We start from the raw sequence: 27,622 nt of genomic DNA on the forward strand, positions 1-27,622 counted from the left end.
TCCCGATGTATTTTCTCCGAGTGGTTGGAGCACCTAGTAAGTCTCTCAAATGTTTGCAATAAAATACTTTAAAAAATACCTTCAGTTGAATGCAACTCACTGACATCATTCATTCATTCATTCAATCGTATTTATTGAGCGCTTACTGTGTGCACAGCACCGCACTAAGCGCTTGGGAAGCACAAGTCGGCAACATCTAGAGACGGTCCCTACCCAACAAGGGGCTCACAGTCTAGAAGGGGGAGACAGAGAACAAAACCAAACATATTAACAAAATAAAATAAATAGAATACGTACAAGTGAAATAAAACATCAACCTCGCTATTCCTGGGTTACCACAGTTTGGTAAATGTGGTCCCGGCTACCTTCCTGTGTTTATTCCAAAACCCAACTCCTTTTCTACCTTAAAAGAAAGTAACTAAAGGCCAGCTTTTAACAGAAACATTTGAATCTACAGGACAATCTATCCGGGACCCTGGCTACCACCTCGGACGGTTTCCTTTTTTTCTGGGCCGTAATTCTTTATCACGAGTTTTTGAACGTTCGTTAAACAGCCGGACACCTCCTGTTCAGCTTCCTTTAGTATCTGACCCCATCTGGCGTGGGCGTGATTGTTCTAATGCAATAGAAGGCCTGTCCCGGGAGATTATGGAAGTAATATTGCGGGAGAACAACAAACTGAACCAGCGAGTGTGGAAATGGAAGCGGCGACCTACACCCTGGTTTAAATAACTCTATTTGGTTCTCTGAGATGCAATCTCACGTCGCTCTACTTTTGACGTCTGGGTCCTCCCGCATCGGGTGTGCTGACGGCTATATCGCTCGGCGGTATTTGACGAGCACTTACTGCGCGCCGAGCACTGGGCTAAGCACTTGGGAGAGCACAACGTAACAGAGTTGGTGGCCGCAACGAGCTTACAGTACCGTCCAGGCAAAGCAGAGCCCGACATTAGAGAAGCGGCGCGGCTCAGTGGGAGGAGCCCGGGCTTTGGAGTCGGAGGTCATGGGTTCCAATCCCGCCACTCGTCAGCTGTGTGACTTCGAGCGAGTCACTTGACTTCTCTGGGCCTCAGTTCCCTCATCTGGAAAATGGGGATGAAGACTGTGAGCCCCCCGGGGGACAACCTGATCACCTTGTATCCCCCCAGCGCTTAGAACAGTGCTTTGCACATAGTAAGCGCTTAATAAATGTCATTATTATTATTATTATTATTCTCGGTGCCTCAGTTCCCTCATCTGGAAAATAGGGATTAAGACTTAGAGTCCCACGTGGGACAGCCTTATCACCTTGTATCCTCCCCGGCGCTTAGACCAGTGCTTTGCATCATCATCATCATCAACAATCGTATTTATTGAGCGCTTACTGTGTGCAGAGCACTGTACTAAGCGCTTGGGAAGTACAAGTTGGTAACATTTGCACGGAGTAAGCGCTTAACAAATTGCATCCTTGTTATTATTATTATTGTTATTTTTTATGGTAGAATGATTATACTCTATTCCATTCTTAGTCTCTGTCCTGAAACTACCCACAAAGCTAGGTTTGTCGGAAATTAAACTGGCCACTCAACGTCAGAGTGGAGCAATATAAGGAAGAGGTCTGCTTTGGCCTGTGATAGACCCACTGTGCAGATAAACAGAGAACCTTACTTTCCGGGAACCTAGAGTTCTGGTCCTCTCGTCGGCATGTTACCTAAAGATATCGGGCCACTCGTAATAGCCCTACTCTTGGGGCCCCCTTTTCCTGAGTTCCCCGCCAAAACACTTTTTATTTGCAGAGGATTGCCAAAGGTGATCCTTTCGTCTCGCTTGGCCTTTCTTCCACGCACTGAGGAAATACGAGAGGGCCGGGTGGCTCAAAGGATAGGCATGGGACCACTGGGTCTTAAAACAGTATGACTATTATCGGCTTCAGTACAGTGCCCGGCACCTAGTTAAGCGCTTAACCCATACCATCATTTGTTACCAAATAGTAATTATTATTATTATTAATGTCATTAATACTATCACAGCTCTCACCAAGAGTAAAAAAACCCAAACGTCCTTTCTCCTACTTGGATAGAGGAAAAATGAGCTCGCCTAAGTCACAGAAGGGATGTCTACAGGCACTTAAGTTTCCCTCCTAACAGCGCAGGCATAGTATGGGCTATGTTACGTGTAATCAGGGCATGCATAGGAAGACATGGGCAACATTTAAGGATGTACCTGAGGTGGGCGGAAAGTAAACTCTTAGCAAAGTGTCCATCAGCTCCGTCACTGCCATCCTGCTGGCTTCCACCCCTTCCTTAACCTAGTTTAAAGAACTACACTGGGGCGGAAAATAGAGGCGGGGAGGACCACCTCGAAAGCAGCTGACGTCCTCACGGCGATCCTCTCCTTGATTGTCTGCTTCTCCGTACCCAGCTGCTTCCAACTGAGAACAAAGGCCAGGCAGGGGGAAGTCGCAATGGATGTGAAAGCACTGCTTTGCCCTTGGGATCCTCGGATGAGGGAACGGAGCCCAGTGATAACCGCGCAGACCGAAATGGATCTGAACTGACTGCGGAAACCTTTTAGAATACAGTACCTAAAATGTCCCAGGAAGAGAGAGAGAGTAAAAGAGAGAGAGCTGTTCTTCCTGTTCAGAGATGACACTGCCGATGAGATTTTGTCCATTTAATAATAATGATGATGATGGCATTTGTGAAGCACTTACTACGTGCAAAGCACTGTTCTAATCTGATCGAAAAGGCTAATCTGTCCTAGGCACTGCCCACGATTGTCTTTTATTTCAATAAAGCTGATCTCACAGGGTTACCTTTAGCCAGGTCCTTCCCGGGTCTTTTCAAAAATGATGTAGGAATGGCTTATGGCTCCCTAAAGAATCGTAATAGAGAACAGAAGGACCTGGGTTCTAATCCCAGGTTCACCACTTGTCTGCTGTGTGACCTTGGGTAAGTCACTTTGCTTCTCTGTCCCTTAGTTCCCTCATCTGTAAAATGGGGGTTCAGACTGTGAGCCCCATGTGGAACACGGGCTGTGTCCAACCAGATTGGTTTGTATCTACCCCGGCGCTTAGTTCAGTACCTGGCGCACAGTAAGTGCTTAATGAATATCATAAAAAAAACTATAATAACTAACTCTCCGTATAAAAGCCCTTGCTCTAGGGATGGTCTATATAGCCTGGGATCTCTCACCCTTGCAAGCCCATTATTTGTCAGTCTGCACATCACAATAAGTATAATAATAATAATTATGGTATTTGTTAAGTGCTTACTACGTGCCAAGCACTGTTCTAAGCGCTGGGGTAGATACAAGGTAATCAGGTTGTCCCACGTGGGGTTCACAGTCTTCATCCCCATTTTACAGATGAGGTAACTGAGGCACAGAGAAGTTAAGTGACTTGCCCACAGTCACACAGCTAAGTAAAAATAATAACAATAATAATAATATAATTATATTATACAATTATATTATATTATAATAATTATATTATATAATTATATTATATTATAATAATATAATAATAATAATGATTATGGTATTTGTTAAGCGCTTACTATGTGCAAAGCACTGTTCTAAGCACTGGGGAGGTTAAAAGATGATTAGGTTGTTCCACGGGGGGCTCACAGTCTTCATCCCTATTTTACAGATGAGGTAACTGAGGCACAGAGAAGTTAAGTGGTTTGCCCACAGTCACACAGCTGACAAGTAATAATAATGATAATAATAACGATGGTATTTGTTAAGCACTTACTATGTGCAAAGCACTGTTCTAAGCGCTGGGGAGGTTACAAGATGATTAGGTTGTTCCACGGGGGGCTCACAGTCTTCATCCCCATTTTACAGATGAGGTAACTGAGGCACAGAGAAGTTAAGTGGCTTGCCCATAGTCACACAGCTGACAAGTCACAGAGCCGGGATTAGAACTCTCGACCTCTGACTTCCAAGCCTATGCTCTTTCCACTGAGCCACACTGCTTCTTCGTCCCTTTCGTTGGGATCCCGAGAAGGTGTACTGGGTTCACAGTGGATTTTTTTTCTTTAAAATGGTATTTGTTAATCACTTACTAGGCACCAGACACTGTACTAAGCACCGGCGTGGGTACAAAATAATCAGGTTGGACCCAGTCCCTGGATTTTTTTTCTTTAAAATGGTATTTGTTAATCACTTACTAGGCACCAGACACTGTACTAAGCACCGGCGTGGATACAAAATAATCAGGTTGGACCCAGTCCCTGTCCCTCATGGGGCTTACAGTCTTAATCCCCCTTTTACAGAGGAGGTAACTGGGGCCCAGGGAAGTTAAGTGACTTGCCCAGGGTCCTACAGCAAATGAGGGATTAGAACCCAGGTGCTCTAACTCCCGGGACCCTGCTCTCTCCTCTCTGGCGTCTCATCATTCGCTACCTTCGCTGCGAATAATTCTTTGCCCTCCGAGTCCTTCTTACCAAACCAGCCCCGATGGATGGCTAACAGTCTTAAAAGCTGCCTAGAGTGAGCAGCACTGTTGCGGTTCCTCTTAAGCGCTTACTACAGTGCTCTGCACACAGTAAGCGCTCAATAAATACGATCGAATGAATGAGTGAATGATTACGGTCTGCCTGTTTATATCAACTAATAGAACCCAATGAGCCCGGACCAATAAAAGTCAGCTCTTCCCGAGGCGGCTCCGTTTAGCGTTCTCACTATCTAGGTTCCCCCATTACTACGTTATCTGCTAGGCTATATCGCAGACGTTTTACGGACCGCGCTATCACGGGCTCGCAGGCTCTGGGAAAAGCCGCCAAAACTCGTCATTCTGAACCCTGTCCGGTATCGATCTCTATGTCTAGGTTCACTGGAACGCGCCAAAAAGCCCTGTCGAAGTTGGTGGGGTGAGGGTGCTCCTTACCCATGCTTTGGATAACAGTGCTTTGCACATAGTAAGCGCTTAACAAATACCATCATCATCATTATTGTTATTATTTGGATAGTTCTACCAGTCTCTCGGAACCCCCCCACCTTTCCTTTAGCTGGCTTTCTCCCTGGCCCTAAGCCACTGTAGATGTTAACTGCCCAGAAACTCCTCCACAAGTGTGTGATTCCTAACCGGCAGCTTTGTTGTAATCATTCAGTAAACGAGAAAGAGTTCATTCACGCCTGCTTTCTCCATTAGAGACGGGACTTCCCGTCCCGACGGGACGGCTACGGTAAACCGGGGGTATGAAACCCAAATCCGCCAATGGGCCGAACTGCTACTTGTGAAAAAGCGAGGGGGCAGGCTGATTGAGTGCTTTGAAGCAGAGAGTAAAGAGTTTCTGTCTGATGTGGAGGTGGATGGGCAATCACTGGTGGGTTTTGAGGAGTGGGAAGATAGGGACTGCATATTTTTTTTTTGACCCGGGCAGCGGAGTGAAGTATGGACCGGAATGGGGCGAGACAGGAGGTCAGAGAGGAGGCTGATGCAGTAACCGAGGTGGAATACGATAAGCGCTTGGAATCAGCAAAGCAGAAGCTTGGATGGAGAGGAAAGGATGGGTTTTAGTGACGTCGTGAAGATTGAACCTTCTGCTATATATCCAAATAACAGTCATCACAGTTTTACAGCGCATAATCAGAGTTAGTGACTGCTTCTATTACCACAGGACACTACCTCCTTTTCAAACACACGCTTGTCCTTTCGCTGAAGCCCCTGGTCCACCGGCTTAACCTAATCTATACTGGTAAAAACCTCCTTTCCGGACAGAGATCCGCTCTCCTTTCCTTTCTTGAACGGCCGCAGTGGCTTGTCTTGTCTCGAAATGGACTGAAATTAGGTGAAATCTCAGAGCGGAGACTGAGGCCCTGGGTTTTCTCCCCAAGGGCCAGCAATAAGAAGAGTCTAATCATCCAAGGAAGCTCTCCTTAGCTGTCCCATCCCTTCATAGCTTCCATATCGGATCGCAGATGAGAATGCATTTAATGACGGCATTTATTAAGCGCTTACTATGTGCAAAGCACGGTTCTAAAAGCGCTGGATGAAAATCCTATAGGTGCTGATTTCCCACTCAATTGCAAGAGTGTCGATTTGGGTACTCCATTTCTTTATTCACTCATTTATTCGTTTTCTTCCTACTCCTCCTATTATACCCCTCTCAGGGTCGCATCTGGAGAGTTTCCAGTCCTCCACCAGCCTCGGCTACGGGAGGGAGGGTCGAGCAGAGGCCTACCCATTCCATTCAATCAATCAGTTGTATTTATTGAGCGCTTACTGTGTGCAGAGCACTGTACTAAGCGCTTGGGAAGTACAAGTTGGCAACATATAGAGACGGTCCCTACCCAACAGTGGGCTTACAGTCTAAAAGGGGGAGCGGCTCGGGCAGTGGCTAGAGAGTGGAAGGCCATCTGCTACAAGTCAAAACTCACCCGTGCTGGCCGGCAGCCGCACGGGAGACGGTCGAGGACGGAGACTCGAGTTTCCCGCGCCGATGGTAAACCACTTCCGGATTTGGACCAAGAAAACTCTATGGATACACATCCAGCTGCAAAGCTTTTTCCCTCTAGACCATAAGCTGCTCCTCTAGAAGGCAGAGAGTAGAAAGAGCCCGGGCTCGGGAGTCAGAGGACCTGGGTTCTAATCCCAGCTCTGCCACTGGTCAGCTGTACTACCTTGGACAAGTCACTTCACTTCTCTGTGCTTCGGTTACCTCATCTGCAAAATGGGGACTAAGACTGTAAACACTAGGTGGGACAGCGACCGCGTCTCAGTCGATTGTCTTGTTTCTATCCCAGTGCTAAATACAGTGTCTAAGTGCTTAACTTAATACTACTACTACTACTAGTAGTAGTAGTACTACTAGTACTAGTAATAGGACTCTTGAAGATGATGTTGAGTGGCAAGAGTTCCTCAGAGGAACAGAATCGTATTCAGACACCAACTCCTGGTTATCTGCCTGAAGTCGACTTTAGTCGAAAGGAGTTGTCGGCTTAATAAATGTCATTATTATTATTATTATTATTATTATTATTACTTAGATTCAAGGACTCTTGAAGATGATGTTGAGTGACAAGAGTTCCTCAGAGGAACGGAATCGTATTCAGACACCAACTCCTGGTTATCTGCCTGAAGTTGACTTTAGTCGAAAGGAGTTGTTGGCTTAATAAATGCCATTATTGTTATTATTATTATTATTGTTATTATTATTATTATTATTATTATTATCATTATTATCATTACTTAGATTCAAGGACTCTTGAAGATGATGTTGAGTGGCAAGAGTTCCTCAGAGGAACGGAATCGTATTCAGACACCAACTCCTGGTTCTCTGACTGAAGTCGACTTTAGTCGAAAGGAGTTGTTGGCTTAATAAATGCCATTATCATTATTATTATTATTATTATTATTATTATCATCATTATTATTACTTAGATTCAAGGACTCTCTTGAAGATGATGTTGAGTGGCAAGAGTTCCTCAGAGGAATGGAATCGTATTCAGACACCAACTCCTAGTTCTCTGACTGAAGTCGACTTTAGTTGAAAGGAGTTGTTGGCTTAATAAATGCCATTATTATTATTATTATTATTATTATTATTATTATTATTATTACTTAGATTCAAGGACTCTTGAAGATGATGTTGAGTGGCAAGAGTTCCTCAGAGGAACAGAATCGCATTCAGACACCAACTCCTGGTTCTCTGACTGAAGTTGACTTTAGTCGAAAGGAGTTGTTGGCTTAATAAATGCCATTATTATTATTATTATTATTATTATTATTATTACTTAGATTCAAGGACTCTTGAAGATGATGTTGAGTAGCAAGAGTTCCTCAGAGGAACAGAATCGTATTCAGACACCAACTCCTGGTTATCTGACTGCAGTCGACTTTAGTCGAAAGGAGTTGTTGGCTTAATAAATGCCATTATTATTATTATTATTATTACTTAGATTCAAGGACTCTTGAAGATGATGTTGAGTAGCAAGAGTTCCTCAGAGGAACGGAATCGTATTCAGACACCAACTCCTGGTTATCTGCCTGAAGTCGACTTTAGTTGAAAGAAGTTGTTGGCTTAATAAATGCCATTATTATTACTATTATTATTATTATTATTATTATTACTTAGATTCAAGGACTCTTGAAGATGATGTTGAGTGGCAAGAGTTCCTCAGAGGAACGGAATCGTATTCAGACACCAACTCCTGGTTCTCTGACTGAAGTCGACTTTAGTCGAAAGGAGTTGTTGGCTTAATAAATGCTATTATTATTATTATTATTATTATTATTATTATTATTATTATTATTATTATTATTACTTAGATTTAAGGACTCTTGAAGATGATGTTGAGTAGCAAGAGTTCCTCAGAGGAACAGAATCATATTCAGACACCAACTCCTGGTTATCTGCCTGAAGTTGACTTTAGTCGAAAGAAGTTGTTGGCTTAATAAATGCCATTATTATTATTATTATTATTATCATCATCATCATTATTATCATTACTTAGATTCAAGGACTCTTGAAGATGATGTTGAGTAGCAAGAGTTCCTCAGAGGAACAGAATCGTATTCAGACACCAACTCCTGGTTATCTGACTGAAGTCGACTTTAGTCGAAAGGAGTTGTTGGCTTAATAAATGCTATCATTATTATTATTATTATTATTATTATTATTATTATTACTTAGATTCAAGGACTCTTGAAGATGATGTTGAGTAGCAAGAGTTCCTCAGAGGAACAGAATCATATTCAGACACCAACTCCTGGTTATCTGCCTGAAGTTGACTTTAGTCGAAAGAAGGTGTTGGCTTAATAAATGCCATTATTATTATTATTATTATTATTATTATTATTATCATCATCATCATTATTATCATTACTTAGATTCAAGGACTCTTGAAGATGATGTTGAGTGGCAAGAGTTCCTCAGAGGAACAGAATCGTATTCAGACACCAACTCCTGGTTATCTGACTGAAGTCGACTTTAGTCAAAAGGAGTTGTTGGCTTAATAAATGCTATTATTATTATTATTATTATTATTATTATTATTATTATTATTACTTAGATTCAAGGACTCTTGAAGATGATGTTGAGTGGCAAGAGTTCCTCAGCAGAACGGAATCGTATTCAGACACCAACTCCTGGTTATCTGACTGAAGTCGACTTTAGTCGAAAGGAGTTGTTGGCTCCTAGCCTTCTGATTGGCTGTCTTGGCTCCCGGGAGTAAGCGCTCAATAAATACGATTGATTGATTGATTGATTACTATGTGCAAAGCGCTGTTCTAATTGCTGGGGAGTCTACCAGGTGATCAGGTTGTCCCACGGGGGGCTCCCAGTCTTCATCCCCATTTTCCAGATGAGGCCACTAAGGCCCAGAGAATAATAATAATAATAATGATGGCATTTATTAAGCGCTTACTATGTGCAAAGCACCGTTCTAAGCGCTGGGGAGGTTACAAGGTGATCAGGTTGTCCCACGGGGGGCTCCCAGTCTTCATTCCCATTTTCCAGATGAGGTCACTGAGGCCCAGAGAAGAAGAAGAATAATAATGATGGCATTTATTAAGTGCTTACTATGTGCAAAGCACCGTTCTAAGCACCGGGGAGGTTACAAGGTGATCAGGTGGTCCCACGGGGGGCTCCCAGTCTTCATCCCCATTTTCCAGATGAGGTCACTGAGGCCCAGAGAATAATAATAATAATGATGATGGCATTTATTAAGCGCTTACTATGTGCAAAGCACCGTTCTCAGTGCTGGGGAGGTTCCAAGGTGATCAGGTTGTCCCACGGGGGGCTCCCAGTCTTCATCCCCATTTTCCAGATGAGGCCACTGAGGCCCAGAGAATAATAATAAAAATAATGATGGCATTTATTAAGTGCTTACTATGTGCAAAGCACCGTTCTAAGCGCCGGGGAGGTTCCAAGGTGATCAGGTTGTCCCACGGGGGGCTCCCAGTCTTCATCCCCATTTTCCAGATGAGGCCACTGAGGTCCAGAGAAGTGAAGCGACTTGCCCCAAGTCCCACAACTGACAAGCGGCGGAGCCGGGACGAGAACCCCTGACCTCTGACTCCAAAGCCCGGGCTCTTTCCACTGAGCCCCGCTGCGAGATGCGCATCATTGACCAAATAAATGGAATAGTAAATAGGTGCAAGTGAAATCAATCTGTACAACCACATAGGCAGGTGCGGTGGGGAGGGGAAGGAGGTAGGGTCGGGGGGTGATGGGGAGGAGGAGAGGAAAAAGGGGGCTGAGTGTGGGAAGGCCTCCTGGAGGAGGTGAGCTCGCCGTAGGGCTTTGAAGGGAGGAAGAGAGCTAGCTTACCATCAATCAATCAATCGTATTTATTGAGCGCTTACTGTGTGCAGAGCACTGTACTAAGCGCTTGGGAAGTACAAGTTGGCAACATATAGAGACAGTCCCTACCCAACAGTGGGCTCACCGTCTAAAAGGGGGAGCCACAACCCAGCTCACACACTCCACTCCTGTAGCGTGCGCTTATTCACTCTGCATCGCTCTCCTCTATCTCACCGCCGACCCCTTTCCTCACGTCCTCTGCCTCGCCTGGAATTCCCTCCCCGTCTGTATACGCCAGACCACCACTCTCCCCACCGTCAAAGCATTATTAAGATCTTATTAAGATTATTAAGACCTCAGGCCTTCCCCAGTTCCGCCCTCTTTTCCCCGGCTCACTTTCCCTTCTGCGTCCCCTCTGCGCTTGGACCTGTGACCTCTGGCCATTTGATATTCCCACCTCCAACCCCTCACTACTTATGTCCATATCTTTAAATTCTATCTTATAAATGATTTATTCATATTAACATCCCCCCCCCCCCCCCGCCACCACGGACCGCAGGCTCGTTATGGGCAGGGATGTGTCTCCTAATTCTGCTGTACCGTACTCTCCCAAGTGCTTAGTACAGTGCTCCGCTCAAAATAAGTGCTCAATAAATACCACTGATATTGTGTGTTTGGGAAGATGGATCCCTGCGGCTCTAATGGGTGTGTCCCATCCTGGGCTGGTCATTGTTTTTCAGAATAACTCTAATTATCCTGATCTGCCCAGAGCCTTTCCTCAACGTCGCTGATCAATAAATACGATTGATTGATTGATTGATTGATCATCCAACCTGTCCACGGTACAGGCCTCCCGATGTTAAGACCGTGCTTCACTGATACACTGAAATAATTTGTTCTGCTTCCTGACTTGCATATGCTCCCATTCAGTTCATCCTAGAGTAGCTGTTCGGGCATCGGGAATCTGGTCATCCTCCCTACACGTGTCCTTCCCGGCGGATCCACTGAAATCATCTGTTCTGCTTCCTGCTCTGCATATGCTTCAATTCAGTTCATCCCAGAGTAGCTGTTCGGGCATCCGGAATCTGGCCATTCCCCCGACACGTGTCCTTCCCAACTGATCTGGTCCTGCCATTTGAGCTTGAGCTTGAGCGTGACTTGAAGGTGACGCTAATGAAACAATCAGCTAATTACGCATAGCGTTTGGACGAGTAGCTTTTTGGTTCCGCTGCCTTGTTTTTCCGCGCGGTCCACTTCAGTTTGTCGGTGAAGCTGTCCTAAGCCTCTAATCTACTATATTCACGCTAAGTCCACTTTAGCTGGTTTGTGTTCGGAATCATAAAATATTCATGTAGGTTTTAGGATCCTGCAGAGATGCTAAAAGCCTGTTTCTAGGAGGAAGACGCAAATTAAAAGAACCAAAAAACTGGGCTGTTCCTTCGTACAAAATTAATTGACGGCGAGGACAGGAAATTGGGCTAGGAAAAGCCAACTAACTGACTGATGACTGGCTTCAGATCATGCTTTTTCTATATAATCAATTATAGAATTCGGGAATTGAAAAGAGGAGAACTATGATCTGTGACCAAATGAAAGGTTTGAGGATAGCGGCACCACAACAACGGGGAGACGAGAAAAGACGCTCATTTCTACTGATCACTTTTATTCTCCTTCTTGCATTTGCTGGAGTCCCTAGAAACACCCTCGGTTGTGTTTAGGCACGAAGAGGAGACCATCCTACTCTATCTGCTTTCTCCAGATAAGTCCGGCTTCAAAGAAAAAACTTCTCGCCTAGAGCCTGCTGCCTGCAGAAATGCTTTTTTACCCTGCTTCTAAAACCGAATGAGGGAGGTCTGTAGGGGTGCCGGAACAGCTGCTGCACGGCTAGGAGAATCATCAATTTTCAAGCGTGGGCTTACACAGAAGAGCAAAACCGACCCCCTTCTGATATTAATATCACTGATGCCAAAAATACTACTTACCCCTACCAACCAATCGCATTTACTGAGTGCTTACTGTGTGTAGACCGTCGGTCGGTTGTATTTATTGAGCACTTAGCATTATATTAAGTGCTTGGGGGAGTGCAATATAGCAATAAACAGACACATTATCCCGCCCACAACGAGCTTAGTACAGTCTAGAGTACTGCACTAAACGCTTGAGGAAAATATAGCAGAGTTGGTAGACACGATCCCTTCCCGTAAGAGTGTAGGGTCTCCTCGTGGCTAAAATAATAAATCATTTAAAGAGGGAGAGACACGGCATTACTAACGACGAGATCCTATTTTGAGCAGATGGTCATGGCCGGAAAGACAGATGGGGTTGACACTCTATTCCACGCCACAATTTTTTACAGCTTTGGCGTGTTTGCTCTCCAGGGGCTTGGATTGTTTCTCCAGAATGTCTCCTGTTAGCCGGATTTTCACAAAGTCTTTGTTCAAAGAGACAAATCCCTTTCCCAATTGCTGCCCCTCATACTGTTCTGTCTACTGCAGTGGTGTCCCATTATACACTGTTCTGCAGCGTGGAGAGGAAAGGGTGAATTTACAGGTATGAGTCAAGATTAATGCCGGGTTTTGGGTTTTTTTTTTCTTCAAACGGTATTTGGTAAACATTTATTATATGTCAGGCACTGTTCTAAATGCTGGGGTAGATACAAGATAATCAGGTTATGGGCTTGTGATTCAGGGAGGATGAGAAAGTCAGAGGGAGGACAGGGTTTGGGGGGAAGATGTTTTGGACATGCTAAGTTTGAGGTGTCCGTGGGACATCCAAGTAAAGATGTCCTGAATAATAATAATAATGATGGCATTTGTTAAGCGCTTACTATGTGCGAAACACTGTTCTAAGCGCTGGAGGGGATACAAAGTGATCAGGCTGTCCCACGTGGGGCTCCCAGTCTTCATCCCCATTTTACAGATGAGGGAACTGAGGCTCAGAGAAGTGAAGTGACTCACCCAAGGTCACATGGCAGACACGTGGCGGAGTCAGGATTAGAACCCACGACCTCTGACTCCCAAGCCTGGGCTCTTTCCACTGCGCCACACTGCCTCTCTGTCCTGAAGGCAGGAGGAAAGGCGAGACTGTGGGGGAAAAAAGAAAGAGCAGAGCCGGAGAAGTGGAGCAGCGTGGCTCAGTGGGAAAGAGCCTGGGCTTTGGAGTCAGCGGTCATGGGTTCAAATCCCGACTCTGCCAGCTGTCAGCTGTGTGACTTTGGGCAAGTCATTTCACTTCTCTGGGCCTCAGTGACCTCATCTGTCAAACGGGGATGAAGACCGGGAGACCCCCGTGGGACAACCTGATCACCAGCGCTTAGAACGGTGCTTTGCACATAGTAAGCGCTTAATAAATGCCATCATTATTATTATTATTATTATGTGGATTTGGGAATCGTCCATATTGAGATGGTAGTTGAAGCCTTGGGAGCGAATGAGTTCTCCGAGGGAGGGAGTGTGGATGGAGAATAGAAGAGGACCCAGAGTTGCGCCTTGAGGGACCCCCACGGTTAGGGGGTGGGAGGCAGAGGAGAAGCCCGTGAAAGAGACGGAGAAGGAACGGCCAGAAGGATAGGAGGAGAACCAGGAGAGGACAGTGACAGCGAAGCTGAGGTTGGATCGTGTTCCCGGGAGAAGGGGGTGGTCAATAGTGTCGAAGGCAGCTGAGAGGACGAGAAGGATTAGGATGGAGTAGGGCCACTGGATTTGGTACGCGGGAGATCACTGCTGCTTTGAGAGGGCAGTTTCCATGGAGTGAAAAGGGAGAAAGCCATGAGCCCGTCTTCTAGACCGCGAGCCCGTTGTCGGGTAGGGACCGTCTCTATACGTTGCCGACTTGTACTTCCCAAGCGCTCTGCACACGGGAAGCGCTCGATAAACACGATTGAATGAAGGAAGGAATTGGAGGGGATCAAAGCGAGAACTGGAGGAGAGGAAATTGAGGCAGCGGTACGGGAAATAAGCAGCAAGATTGAAGGCTCCTCACAGTCCGGACCGATAGTCACAGAAGTCACAAATAAGAATACAATAAAAATAAGATTGGGGAAATAAAAGAGGGCACTCGATGCCAGAAAGGCAGAATAAATGAGTGTGAAGCCCGGTGAACTAGCCGAATAAATGATTTAAAGATATTGTGAAGCCCGGTGAACGAGCGGTCGGCTATGGAAGACAGGCATGCCTGGTGGTTCTCTCTGACCAAAGACTTTACGACGATTAGAATACAAGAAATACCCTCTGTTGTGTTAAGACATGAAGAGGAGGGGAAAATCCTACTCTATCTGCTTTCTCGAGATAAGCCCGGCTTTAAAGAGGAAAAAGGTCTTGAAAACAGAGTCGATCCCCGTTTGGAACAAATCGATGAACGCAAATATAACTTTATGTGCACTCAACAGGGAAGGAAGGACTGGTCATACAGAGGTCATTTCAGCCACACTTGGCTGCCCGGATCTCACCGTCAGTAGCATTATCTTCAAAAACGAAGGACGGGTTTATAAATATATATTCATATAGTCACCGTTGCTGAAAGGAAATTAAAGTCAACAGATCGTGTGCGAAAATCCCAGAATAAATTTAATTTTTTTCCCCTTCTGGGTGGATCTAGAAAACCTACCTCAGAACTGTTTAATAAAGAATAGTCAATATACTCTAATCCCAAGATAAAAAACCCCTAAAATTGATATTACTGCCAAAGTTATTGCCCTCCCTTTGACTATGAGAAAGAACCAAAATTAAAATCGTGGTATCTGTTAAGTGCTTACTATGTTCTAAGCATTAGGCTAGATACAAGATAATCAGATACCACACAGTTCCTGTCCCACAATCTAATGAGGAGGGAGAACGGATATTTACTCCCCATTTTACAGCTGAAGAAATGGAGGCCCAGAGACTTTAAGTGATGTCACCAAGGTCACAGTGCAAGCAAGTGCCAGATTCAGGATTAGAACCCAGGTCTTCTGAGCCCCAGACCCATCCTCCTTCCGCCTGCCCACGCTACTTCTCAACCTCCAATCCTGCATTCTTTTTCTGTGTGACTTTGGGCAAGTCATTTAACTTCCCTGGGCCTCAGTTACCCCATCTGTAAAATGGGGATTAAGCCCCACATGGGACAACCTGATCACCTTGTAAATTCCCCAGCGCTTAGAACAGTGCTCTGCACATAGTAAGCGCTTAATAAATGCCATTATTATTATTATTATTATTCTACATCTAAATCTGCCAAGCTTGCACAGCTTTTGCAAATGCATTTGTGGAACACATTTTGGAGGGTATTATTGTGTGCGAAAATCCCAGAATAAATTTGATTTTTTTTTCCCCTTCTGGGTGGATCTAGAAAACCTACCTCAAAACGGTTTAATACTGCTTTGCCAGCAGTAAACAACGGGCCGTTCCCAGTGACGTAAAAACAAGTCTTTCATTCGTTCTTTTTATCAGCACGGATACGTCAAACTTGAGGGCCATATTCGATTAGTTATTCAATAACTACTTTACCTTTCAGGAAAATTCATGGGATATCCAGCCGGATCACAATTTTGTTTCTTGTTTTACAGTTCTCAACAACGGCCCCGGAGAGGCAACAGAAAAGGGCAGCAGTGTGAGCTGCCCACCGTTCTCCTTAGACCTAACACGGAACAGGAGAGAGAGAGACGGCCCACACGCGTGTCGGCAGCCCCCGCTCCGGCTCGGAAGGATTCGAACGCTGGCCGTGTGAGGCCTTCTCGACTTTTAGAAATTGTCGAGACGGTAACCATCGTGACTGCAGCGGGGCCTGATAGAAAGAGCACAGCACAGGTCAGGAGACCTGGGTTCTAAGCTAGGCTCTATCACGCGTCTGTTGATTACTCTATTTGGTTGGTTATTACTCTATTAATTTATTTATTTATTTTACTTGTACATATCTATTCTATTTATTTTATTTTGTTAGTATGTTTGGTTTTGTTCTCTGTCTCCCCCTTTTAGACCGTGAGCCCACTGTTGGGCAGGGACTGTCTCTATATGTTGCCAATTTGTACTTCCCAAGCGCTTAGTACAGTGCTCTGCACACAGTAAGCGCTCAATAAATACGATTGATGATGATGATGATGTTGGTGACCTTGGCCAAGTCACTCGGCTTCTCTGTGCTGTAAACCGGAGATTAAATTCCTGCTACCCTTCCTTTTCCGACTGTGAGTTGGACTAGGGACCGTATCCGATGGGATTCGATCCCGTCTACCCCAGTGCTGAGTAGTGTTTGATACACAGTTTGTGCTTAACTAGTATCGCTATTAGTAGAGAAGCAGCGCGGCTCAGTGGAAAGAGCCCGGGCTTGGGAGTCAGAGGTCGTGGGTTCTAAACCGGGCTCCGCCACTTGTCAGCTGTGGGACTTTGGGCAAATCACTGAACTTCTCTGTGCCTCAGTTACCTCATCTGTAAAATGGGGGTGAAGACTGTGAGCCCCACGTGGGACAACCTGATCACCTTGTATACCCCCCAGCGCTTAGAACAGTGCTTTGCACATAGTAAGCACTCAACAAATACCATCGTTATTATTTAGTATAATTAATCACTTGTGACTTCTCTGTGACTATGGGCCTTAAATCGCGCTGCTCATTTCACCTTTATCGTCATCCTTGTCTTTCATATTTTTTTTTTTTGTCTGTCTTTTTCCTTACACGCTGAAGCCAATTCCTCTTCTCCCCTTACTGTGGGCCCCTTGGAGATCCCAGGCCCTGTCTAAATCTCATGCATTCATTTCTTTCCTGGGCCACGGGAATCTAAACTGCTGCTGCACACTAGTTAGCCCCCCATGGCTGTCATCCGCCCCGTCAAGGAGACTCCATCACGTCCTACCTTCCACCACCCCGGCGGGAAAGAGAAAAACACCCACCTACAGCATGAAGGAAGACTGGCAGCTGCTGTAGTAGTTGCAGTGGCTAAGGATGCGCCCTGAACTCTGAGTCACGTTCCCAGTTATTAATTCTACTGGATTAATAACTGAAATTCTGAAATTCAACCGAAATTCGAACTGAAATTCTGCTCCTCTAGCCACAGCGATTTCATCCTCGTGTGTGTATTTGTCTGCCTTGTGTTTTTGTCTTTCACTGTTCCTGACGCGTCCGTCTCCAGTCCTTTCCCCTAATTTATACTGTTAGGTCGTGAATCCCCCGAAGGGGTGGGGATTACGTGTGGTCTCTCCCAGCACTCAGCGCAGTGTCCTGCGCACAATAAACGCTTAATAAATGCTCCTACCTCTACTAGTACTTTGCACATACTTTGCAGAGTCGTAATGTTACGACTGTCTTCGTCCATGGCATCCGTTGAGTGCTTACTGTGTGGAGAGCACCGTACTAAGTTGCGGGAGAGTGCAACAGAGTTGGTAGATACCTTCCCTGCCCACAGTGAGCTTACAGTCTAGAGCTTCCCTAATAATACCTTAAAGAAGTGAGTTCAGTAATATTGTTACCGAATACTGTTCGGTAATATTGTTATTGCTATTAATATTGTTGCAATATTATATGGCCTTTATAATTAGATTCCTAACTAATAGCATTTTGTGGATATGCCATTTGTACTGGGGATGAAACCCAATGATGTCGCTGAGAAGCAGCGTGGCTCAGTGGAAAGAGCCCGGGCTTTGGAGTCAGAGGTCATGGGTTCCAATTCCGGCTCCGCCCCTTGTCAGCTGGGTGACTTTGGGCAGGTCACTTCACTTCTCTGGGCCTCAGTTACCGCATCTGGAAAATGGGGATTAAGACTGTGAGCCCCACGTGGGACAGCCTGTTCACCTTGTAACCTCCCCAGCGCTTAGAACAGTGCTTTGTCCGTAGTAAGCGCTTAATAAATGCTATAAAAAGAACTAAAGACATTATTAGAAGTAAGGCAGGTAGGGAAAGTTATGCGCAGCTGGAGAAAGAGCGGCTCATTCATTCATCCAATCGTATTTATTGAGCGCTTACTAATGACTTACACATAATGTAAGTCATAGAGATAGAATGGCTTACACCTCTTACTCTCTAGAACCTTTAACTTAGCCATTCCTTCGGCTCATCCTTCCTTACCACACTCCTGCCCCCTCACACTCCTCCGTCGATTTGAATTTTGATTCCCCTGGGTAGACAGGAAGCGAGCAGACTCGCCTTTGTATGTCTGGGCAGGAAATACGATCCTGCAAATCCGATAATATTTAGTAAACTAACCTGACCGAAAAAAAGGAAACTTCCAAACACCAAGGACGTACGAGAACGTTGATCCATTCACAGTAAAAGATTGTAACATATAATTCCGTTCAGAGTTCTTATCTACAAAATTGGTAAATTAAAGAAATATGATGATCATGCTATTTGAATTTGAACACCTGGTAAGAGTTACTGGGAAATTGGAGGGATGCCTTTTTACATCACGGTGAGAGGTATTTTCTGAGAACCAAAATCGTTTCCCATCATTGATTAATGATCATTGATCATTGTCTCCCCCTTTTAGACTGTGAGCCCACTGTTGGGTAGGGACTGTCTCTATATGTTGCCAATTTGTACTTCCCAAGTGCTTAGTACAGTGCTCTGCACATAGTAAGCGCTCAATAAATACGATTGATGATGATGATGATGATGATTATCCATCAGTCTTTCGCTACAAGATGGTCTGCATCCCACACAGGACTCATCAACTGAATTTGCTGAACGCTTAACTGTGTGCAGAGCACTGGGCTAGTCCAATACGCCATTTTGGAGTTTGATATTCAAAATGGCTTAATATAAAAAAGTTGGGGTGGGGAGGGGATGTTCACTTCCTCGCAAAACTCCGTGAAACGCCAGTAACAGGAACCGTGAAGAAAACCCCCCAAAAAGTCCTTAACAGGACTAAACTGGCCAGTTCGGAAAAAAATAGGACCTTCAGAGCAGGGCCGGACACAGGTAAGGAAAGTTGCGGTTTCAGGCTTCTCTCTCTAAGCAGATCCTAGCAATCGTCTAATTGCAAAGCCAACCCCCTATCAGCTATCACTCTAGTGAGGAAAATCCTCCTGATCAGGAAAGGTACAGTATGGAAGTGGCACTTGGTAATAGCGGGATTTGTTCATGTTCCAGGCACTGCATTAAGCGCTCAGGTAGATAACAGGTGACTGGGATATCAATTGGTGATTGATATCAGCGACACAGTCCCTGCCCCACATGCCGTTTTACGGATGAGGTGACTGAGACACGTGAAGCGACTTGCCTAAAGTCGCCCAGCAGACAAGAGGTGGGGGCAGGATTAGAACCCAGGTCCTTCTGACACCCAGCCCCGCGCTCTATCCACAAAGCCATGCTGCTTCCCTGCTCGGTGGGATAGAAAAAATGAAAAGCCCAAGAAAGATAAAAGCCAGATTCTCCACCACACCAGCTAGGAAGCCAAGAGCAGAGGAGCCCTGCATCTTCAAAAACCTCTCTTTCCTAAGTCAGGCCAGTAGAAGGACATAATAATAATAATAATAATAATAATAATAATAATAATAATAATAATAATAATAATGGCATTTATTAAGCGCTTCCTATGTGCAAAGCACTGTTCTAAGCGCTGGGGAGGTTACAAGGTGATCAGGTTGCCCCACGGGGGGGCTCACAGTCTTCATCCCCATTTTACAGATGAGGGAACTGAGGCACAGAGAAGTTAAGTGACTTGCCCAAGGTCACACAGCTGACAGAGCTGGGAATGAAACCCATGACCTCTGACTTCAAAGCCCGGGCTCTTTCCACTGAGCCACGCTGCTTCTCTACTATAAAAAGCAGAAATGTCTTCCTGCTTTCCTGTTGCCTGAATCCAATTTGTAGTGTATCATTAAATGAGACTCGCATTACTGATGTACAAAGGATTGGCAAATAGAAGAGTCCATTCATTCATTCATTTCATTCAATCATATCTATTGAGCGCTTACTGTGTGCAGAGCACTGTACTAGGCGCTTGGGAAGTACAAGTTGGCAACATAATGTAAGTCCAGTAACGGAAGTGGCAGGTGCAGAGAGTTAAATAAAATGAAAATACGTGAAGTCCGCACACGCTCCAACCCACACAGAAATTAACACTCATTTCCAGTGAGCTCTACTGTGCGCTGAGCACTGTACTAAGAACTTGGAAGAGTACAAAACAATCAGGCGGGAAGCATGGGACGGGGAATCACCTTTCCCAGTGGAAGGATAGGGAGGCTGAAAAAAAGAAACCCAAACAGAGAGGGATGGCTTACCCTGCTGCTATTTGGTCTCAGTCTTAGTGCCATCAAGCCTCTTAAAAACTTACCTTTGATAACCTAGAAGCAAATTCGACATTTCCTATTTTAATTTGCTTTGCCCTCTATAGGTTTAAGAAATAATGAGGCTTTTAGTAAGTTTAGAAAGAAAGTTTTCTCGTTGTTGCTGTCGTTTTTGTGTCCAACCACTGCAGTGGGTTCTAGGAAGGGAGGGGGAACTGTGAGTAACACCTGATTCATCCTCTTCTTAAAGATGCTATTGCCCTCAAGTGGTAAGAGAATTCTTAAGAAAATCACAAGATCTAGGTATCACACCGGAGAGGGAGAACAAATACTAGCTGAGTTCCCTTCTCTTGGGATCCTTCCCCACTGAGGGGGCTCCTTGAGGGAATTTAAGGCCTTGAGATGATGGGATATCATTTGGGTGCTGCTCCGCGATACGGTTTCCACTGAAGGCACAAAGAAGCAAGAAGCTCTTATAGGAGATGAAGAAGAATTTATTGAGTAGCAGCCCCGTGAGACAGGATAGCGGTCTATGAAAAGAGATTAGAGATTTGAAAGAAAAAAAAAACTCCAATCCTTTTAAGTGCAGTCCTTTCTTCTTGACAGTTTGAAGTCTTCCCTGTAATTATGGTTTCATGATTCGGTTGCATGAGAGCTGAGAGAATTTTCGGGGAAATGGCCTGGAATGAGGCAAATTAAAATTAATAGGGACAAATGGAAAAGTCAGCTCACTTATGGAAGAACAGTAAATTACACCAATAAAACAGAAGGAATAGGCAGGTGCCGAGGACACGTCACTGCACCAGGTGGGTGTTGGATAAATGCTGCTACTGCTGCTTTTACTAGTTAGGGAAGATACAACGCTAGATAAAAGCAAGACTGAATGCCCTATGTGAATGCCATATTCAACGAATTGTGGACTTGCATCTCGGTGTTGCACTCTGATAGCTTGAGCTGTGTGAAAAATATAAAAAGCATCCGCAGGAAGGTAACAAAGGCCAGTCGGGAGTTGGAAAACTGTATCCATTAAAAAAGGAATTTAGTTTTTGCGGGGGGTTGTTTTTGTTTTTTTTTGCCCTGGAAGGAAAAGATTAGTCCGGGAGAAGGCCAAAAATGTGAAATTTTGACTTCTGGGGGATGAAACGTGACTCAAGTGAATCAGGGACTGGTGTTGATGCAGGCGTGTTCGGCTGTGTTTCTTTCCCCCTACCCTGCTGAGATCCACCATAAATCCCGCACACAGGAATCGGCAGTTCCCTCTTCAGTGTTGCTTGTTGGCGAACTGAAACGCTTTACCTACGCTTATGCTATTTCATTCATTCATTCAATCGTATTTATTGAGCACTTACTGTGTGCAGAGCACTGTACTAAGCGCTTGGGAAGTACTATTTGAATGACTAGAATTAGGAGATTAAAAAATGTGTAGGTATGAAGAGTTCTTTGTCTTGGCAACATATTACAGCATAATCACTGTACTTCCCAAGCGCTTAGTACAGTGCTCTGCACACAGTAAGCGCTCAAAAAATACGATTGAATCAATGAATGAATAATAATACTAATGATGGTACTTGTTAAGTGCTTACTCTGTGCCAGGCACTGTTCCAAGCACTGGGGTGGATCCAAGTTAATCAGGTTGGACACAGCCCCTGTCCCAAGTGGGGCTCACACGCCATTTGACAGATGAGGTAACTGAGGCACAGAGAAGATAAGTGACTTGCCCAAGGTCACAGACATGTGGCGGAACCGGGATTTGAACCCAGGTCCTTCTGATTCCCAGGCCCATGAGCCGACAGTCAATCTATCAGTCAGTCATATTTACTGAACACCTAAATGCAGAGTATGGTACTAAGTGCCCAGGAGAGTAAAGTGGAATTAATGGACATTATCCCTCCTCCTCAAAGAGCTAGCAGTTTACCAGGGGAGGCAGACACTAAAATAAATTACAGATACTTGGAAATAATAAAGAATTCTTCATCTTCCCACCCAAACCCTGTCCTCCCACAGATGTTCCCATCACTATAGACAATACCACCATCCTCTCTGTCTCACAAGCCCGTAACCTCGGTGTTGTCCTCGACTCATCCCTCTCATTCGTTTTTTTTTTTTCAACCCACCTAGTCAATCTGTCACCCAATCCTGTCAGATCAGCCTCCACAACTCCAAACCCACCCATTCCCCTCCATCCAGACTGCTACCACGTTCATCCAAGCACCGATCCTGTCCCGCCTCGATTTCCGTATCGGCCTCTTTGCTGACCTCCCCGCCTCCTTTAGTTCATATTTCACTCTTCTGCCCAGATTCTGTTTCTACAAAAACCATCAGGAAGTGTTCCCCTACTCCTCAAGACCCTCCAGGGGTTGCCCATCCACTTCCGCGTCAAACAGAAACTCCTTACCGTCAGCTTCCCCCCACCCCGCGACTTTACTTCCCTGAGTTTTTATTATAACCCAGCCCAGCCCAGCTTTGCTTTTCTGATGCCAACCTCCTTCCCTGACAAATTCCTCATTTCCTTTCCTCTCACTCCCTCCTGTGTCACCTTTGTTGCCTATATTTGTTAATCGTATTTGTTAAGTCCTCACTTTCTGCCAAGCACTGTACTAAGCGCTAGACTAGACACGAGCTAATCAGGTTGGACACAGTCCCTGCCCCACGTGGGGCTCACAGTCTTAACCCCCATTTTCCAGATGAAGTAACTGAGGCCCCGAGAAGCGAAGTGACTTGCTCAAGGTCACGCGGCAGACATGTGGCGGAGCCGGGATTAGAACCCAGGTCCTTCTGACCCCCAGGCCTGGGCTCTAGCCACTTAGCCACGGAGCTTCTCTATATATTGCGACGCCGCGACTCAGTTACAGTGTGCTCTACCAAGCGATTACCACACATAGCAAGTGCTCAATAAATAGGATTGATTCATTGATTGATGTCCATAAGTGGGGACAGAGGGGAGTGTAAGTCCCCAAGTGCTTTGGTGACACCAAAGTGGAGAAGTGGAAATCTAATGCAGGGAGATGAGCGATTAAGCGAGAGGCGATGCGATTTAGGAAGGGTTTTATGGATGGGGAGAGCAGTGGTCGATCAGATATAATAATAATAATGGCATTTATTAAGCACTTACTATGTGCACAGCACTAAGTGCTGGGGAGGTTACAAGGTGCTCAGGTTGTCCCACGTGGGGCTCACAGTCTTAATCCCCATTTTACAGATGAGGTCACTGAGGCACAGAGAAGTGAAGTCACTTGCCCAAAGTCACGCGGCTGACAATTGGTGGAGCCGGGATTTGAACCCATGACCTCGGACTCCAAAGCCCGGCCTCTTTCCACTGAGCCAATCCCAAACAGTAGGCAAGAGGTTGGTGGTGAGAGAAATGAGAATGAGGCCCAATAAGTAGGTTGGCTTGAGACTTAGGCTGTGAGCCCCATATGGGACGGGGACTGTGTCAGACCTGATTGGGGTAGTTGTAGCTACCCCAGCGTTTAGAACAGTGCTTGACACAAAGTAAGCACTTAAAAAATACCAAAAAAAAAATCTGGGCCAATTGGAATCAAATGGAAGAGGAACCAGGATAGGAAGGGGGAAGAGCACTGATTAAAAGCCGCCGGTCGGGTGTTTCTGTTGACGCAGAGAGGCTCCATTAACCACCGGAAGGTTTTGAGAATTGGGGAGACGTGCGCAAAATGATGTCTGAGAAAGGAGAATAGGGATATAGTGAGCAGAGGGGATACACAATACAGTAACACATTGCCTAAAGTACATTTGACTGGACTGTGGATTGTGCGCCCAATATCTGATCGTCCTCCAATCAATCAATGACAGTCATTGAGCATTTACTGTGTGCAGCGCACTGTACTAAGCACTTGGGAGAGTACACTACTACACTATTGGGGGACATGTTTCCTGGCCACAAGGAGTTTACAGTATAGACCCCACCCAACCACTTGATGGGGTTGATTTATAGCACATTCATGCGCCACACTCTGGTTTTTGCAGAGGAAGGGGTGGCTATTATTCCATTTATTCTCTTAATTACAAAAAAAAAAAACCCATTAGCCAGTTCTGCCCGGAAATACCTTCAAAACATTCATCTTCTCGCCTTTTGAATCCCAATTTCCTTGAAATAGAGTCGAAGAAGCAGCTAGTAGGAGTCAAAGGTAAGTATGAGGGTGTGCTCAATTGAAGTTTAGAATTGAATTAGAATTGAATTAGAATTAGAATTTAGAATTGAAGTCTAGAAGTCCCTTCTAGACTGTGAGCCCGTTGCTGGGCCGGGACCGTCTCTGTATGTTACCGACTTGTACTTCCCAAGTGCTTAGTACAGTGCTCTGCACACTGTAAGCGCTCAATAAATACGATTGAATGAATGAATGAAGTTTAATTAGCACTTAGGTACATATCAGTAATTTATTTATTTATATTATGTCTGTCTCCCCCACCCCCCACCCCCGGACTGTAAGCTCATTGTGGGCAGGGAATGTGTCTGTTATATTGTACTCTCCCAAGTGCTTAGTACAGTGCTCTGCACGTGGTATAATAATAATAATAATGGCATTAAGTGCTTACTATGTGCAAAGCACTGTTCTAAGTACGTGATAAACACGATCGACTAACTGACCGACTGAGGAAATAAATACCATTGACTGTTGAGGAAGCCTTTCAGAGAGAATAAGAATAACAACAATGTTAAGCACATACTATGTGACAAGGACTGTACTCGGCGCTGGGGTGGACACAAGCAGATCAGGTTGGACAAACGTGGGGGCTCACCGACTTAATCTCCATTTTCCAGATGAGGTCACTGAGGCCCAGAGAAGCGAAGCGACTTGCTCAAAATCACACAGCAGACAGGTGGCAGAGACGGGATGAGGACCCACCACTCCTAGGCCCACGTTCTATCCCGGACGCCATGAATCCGTACGGATGCCTTCTGCGGGCATCATTTCTTCACTACGATCCGAGAAAGGTGGGTGTCAATATCAGATTTTCCAAATCGGCCCAGGCACAAATCCGTGAGGGAAAGGTAGGTGTCGATATCAGATTTTCCAAATCTGCCCAGGTACAACCACAGAGTTGTCACCTCTGAGATCGTAGATGCGCCCCTGTGTACCCGAGGGACAAAGAATTTAGTTACACCCTCCTAACTGGGGAAGGTTTAGAGGGGGACACACTTCCTTCTCGTCTCTACTGCCAGTTGTGGCAGTTAGGGTGTGGGCAGTGGCGTCCATGAAGGACGGCTTTGACCTTTTACCCTTCTGGGCCAGTAGAAAGGCTTCTTGACTGGCCCAAATTTTCAAGCATTTTGGCCTTCTGCGGGCATCATTTCCTCACTACGATCCAATAAAGGTAGGTGTCAATATCAGATTTTCCATATCTGCCTAGGCACAAATCAGTGAGGGAAAGGTAGGTGTCAATATCAGATTTTCCATCAGTGAGGGGAAGGTAGGTGTCAATATCAGGTTTTCCAAATCCGCCCAGGCACAAGTCAGTGAGGGAAAGGGAGGTGTCAATATCAGATTTTCCATCAGTGAGGGAAAGGTAGGTGTCAATATCAGATTTTCCATCAGTGAGGGAAAGGTAGGTGTCAATATCAGATTTTCCATATCTGCCCAGGCACAAATCAGTGAGGGAAAGGTTGGTGTCAATATCAGATTTTCGAAATCTGCCCAGGCACAAATCAGTGAGGGAAAGGTAGGTGTCAATATCAGGTTTTCCAAATCTGCCCAGGCACAAATCAGTGAGGGAAAGGTAGGTGTCAATATCAGATTTTCCAAATCTGCCCAGGCACAAATCAGTGAGGGAAAGGTAGGTGTCAATATCAGATTTTCCAAATCTGCCTAGGCACAAATCAGTGAGGGAAAGGTAGGTGTCAATATCAGATTTTCCAAATCTGCCTAGGCACAAATCAGTGAGGGAAAGGTAGGTGTCAATATCAGATTTTCCAAATCTGCCGAGGCACAAATCAGTGAGGGAAAGGTAGGTGTCAATATCAGGTTTTCCAAATCTGCCCAGGCACAAATCAGTGAGGGAAAGGTAGGTGTCAATATCAGATTTTCCAAATCTGCCCAGGCACAAGTCAGTGAGGGAAAGGTAGGTGTCAATATCAGATTTTCCAAATCCGCCTAGGCACAAATCAGTGAGGGAAAGGTAGGTGTCAATATCAGGTTTTCCAAATCTGCCTAGGCACAAATCAGTGAGGGAAAGGTAGGTGTCAATATCAGATTTTCCAAATCTGCCCAGGCACAAATCCGTGAGGGAAAGGTAGGTGTAAATATCAGATTTTCCAAATCTGAAGAGGCACAAATCAGTGAGGTAAAGATAGGTGTCAATTTCAGACTTTCCAAATCCGCCCAGGCACAAATCAGTGAGGGAAAGGGAGGTGTCAATATCAGATTTTCCAAATCCGCCCAGGCACAAATCAGTGAGGGAAAGGTAGGTGTCAATATCAGATTTTCCAAATCTGCCCAGGCACAAATCCGTGAGGGAAAGGTAGGTGTAAATATCAGATTTTCCAAATCTGAAGAGGCACAAATCAGTGAGGTAAAGATAGGTGTCAATTTCAGACTTTCCAAATCCGCCCAGGCACAAATCAGTGAGGGAAAGGGAGGTGTCAATATCAGATTTTCCAAATCCGCCCAGGCACAAATCAGTGAGGGAAAGGTAGGTGTCAATATCAGATTTTCCAAATCCGCCCAGGCACACATCAGTGAGGGAAAGGTAGGTGTCAATATCAGATTTTCCAAATCCGCCTAGGCACAAATCAGTGAGGTAAAGGTAGGTGTCAATATCAGATTTTCCAAATCTGCCCAGGCACAAATCAGTGAGGGAAAGGTTGGTGTCAATATCAGATTTTCCAAATCTGCCCAGGCACAAATCAGTGAGGGAAAGGTAGGTGTCAATATCAGGTTTTCCAAATCTGCCTAGGCACAAATCAGTGAGGGAAAAGTAGGTGTCAATATCAGGTTTTCCAAATCCGCCCAGGCACAAATCAGTGAGGGAAAGGTAGGTGCCAATATCAGATTTTCCAAATCTGCCCAGGCACAAATCAGTGAGGGAAAGGTAGGTGTCAATATCAGGTTTTCCATATCTGCCTAGGCACAAATCAGTGAGGGAAAGGTAGGTGTCAATATCAGGTTTTCCATATCTGCCTAGGCACAAATCAGTGAGGGAAAGGTAGGTGTCAATATCAGGTTTTCCAAATCCGCCCAGGCACA

General features: G+C 45.2%; 2 protein-coding genes across 2 annotated transcripts in view; both read left to right on the plus strand.

Annotated features, from left to right (window-relative positions):
- The window catches only part of LOC119948761, a 68,053-nt gene extending 52,093 nt beyond the window's left edge, over positions 1-15,960 (plus strand). The window contains exon 4 of the mRNA XM_038770258.1: positions 15,772-15,960. Within this exon, the coding sequence (XP_038626186.1) occupies positions 15,772-15,932 (161 nt within the window). The 3' untranslated portion in view covers positions 15,933-15,960. The remainder of the gene's footprint in view (positions 1-15,771) is intronic.
- Positions 15,961-18,583: 2,623 nt separating this feature from the next.
- The window catches only part of SHOC1 (shortage in chiasmata 1), a 105,457-nt gene continuing 96,418 nt past the window's right edge, over positions 18,584-27,622 (plus strand). The window contains exons 1-3 of the mRNA XM_038770260.1: positions 18,584-18,608; positions 19,012-19,110; positions 20,671-20,689. Of these exons, the coding sequence (XP_038626188.1) occupies positions 18,584-18,608; positions 19,012-19,110; positions 20,671-20,689 (143 nt within the window). The remainder of the gene's footprint in view (positions 18,609-19,011; positions 19,111-20,670; positions 20,690-27,622) is intronic.

The sequence above is a fragment of the Tachyglossus aculeatus genome, chromosome X3 (genome assembly GCF_015852505.1).
Source record: "Tachyglossus aculeatus isolate mTacAcu1 chromosome X3, mTacAcu1.pri, whole genome shotgun sequence".
Lineage (NCBI taxonomy): Eukaryota > Metazoa > Chordata > Mammalia > Monotremata > Tachyglossidae > Tachyglossus > Tachyglossus aculeatus.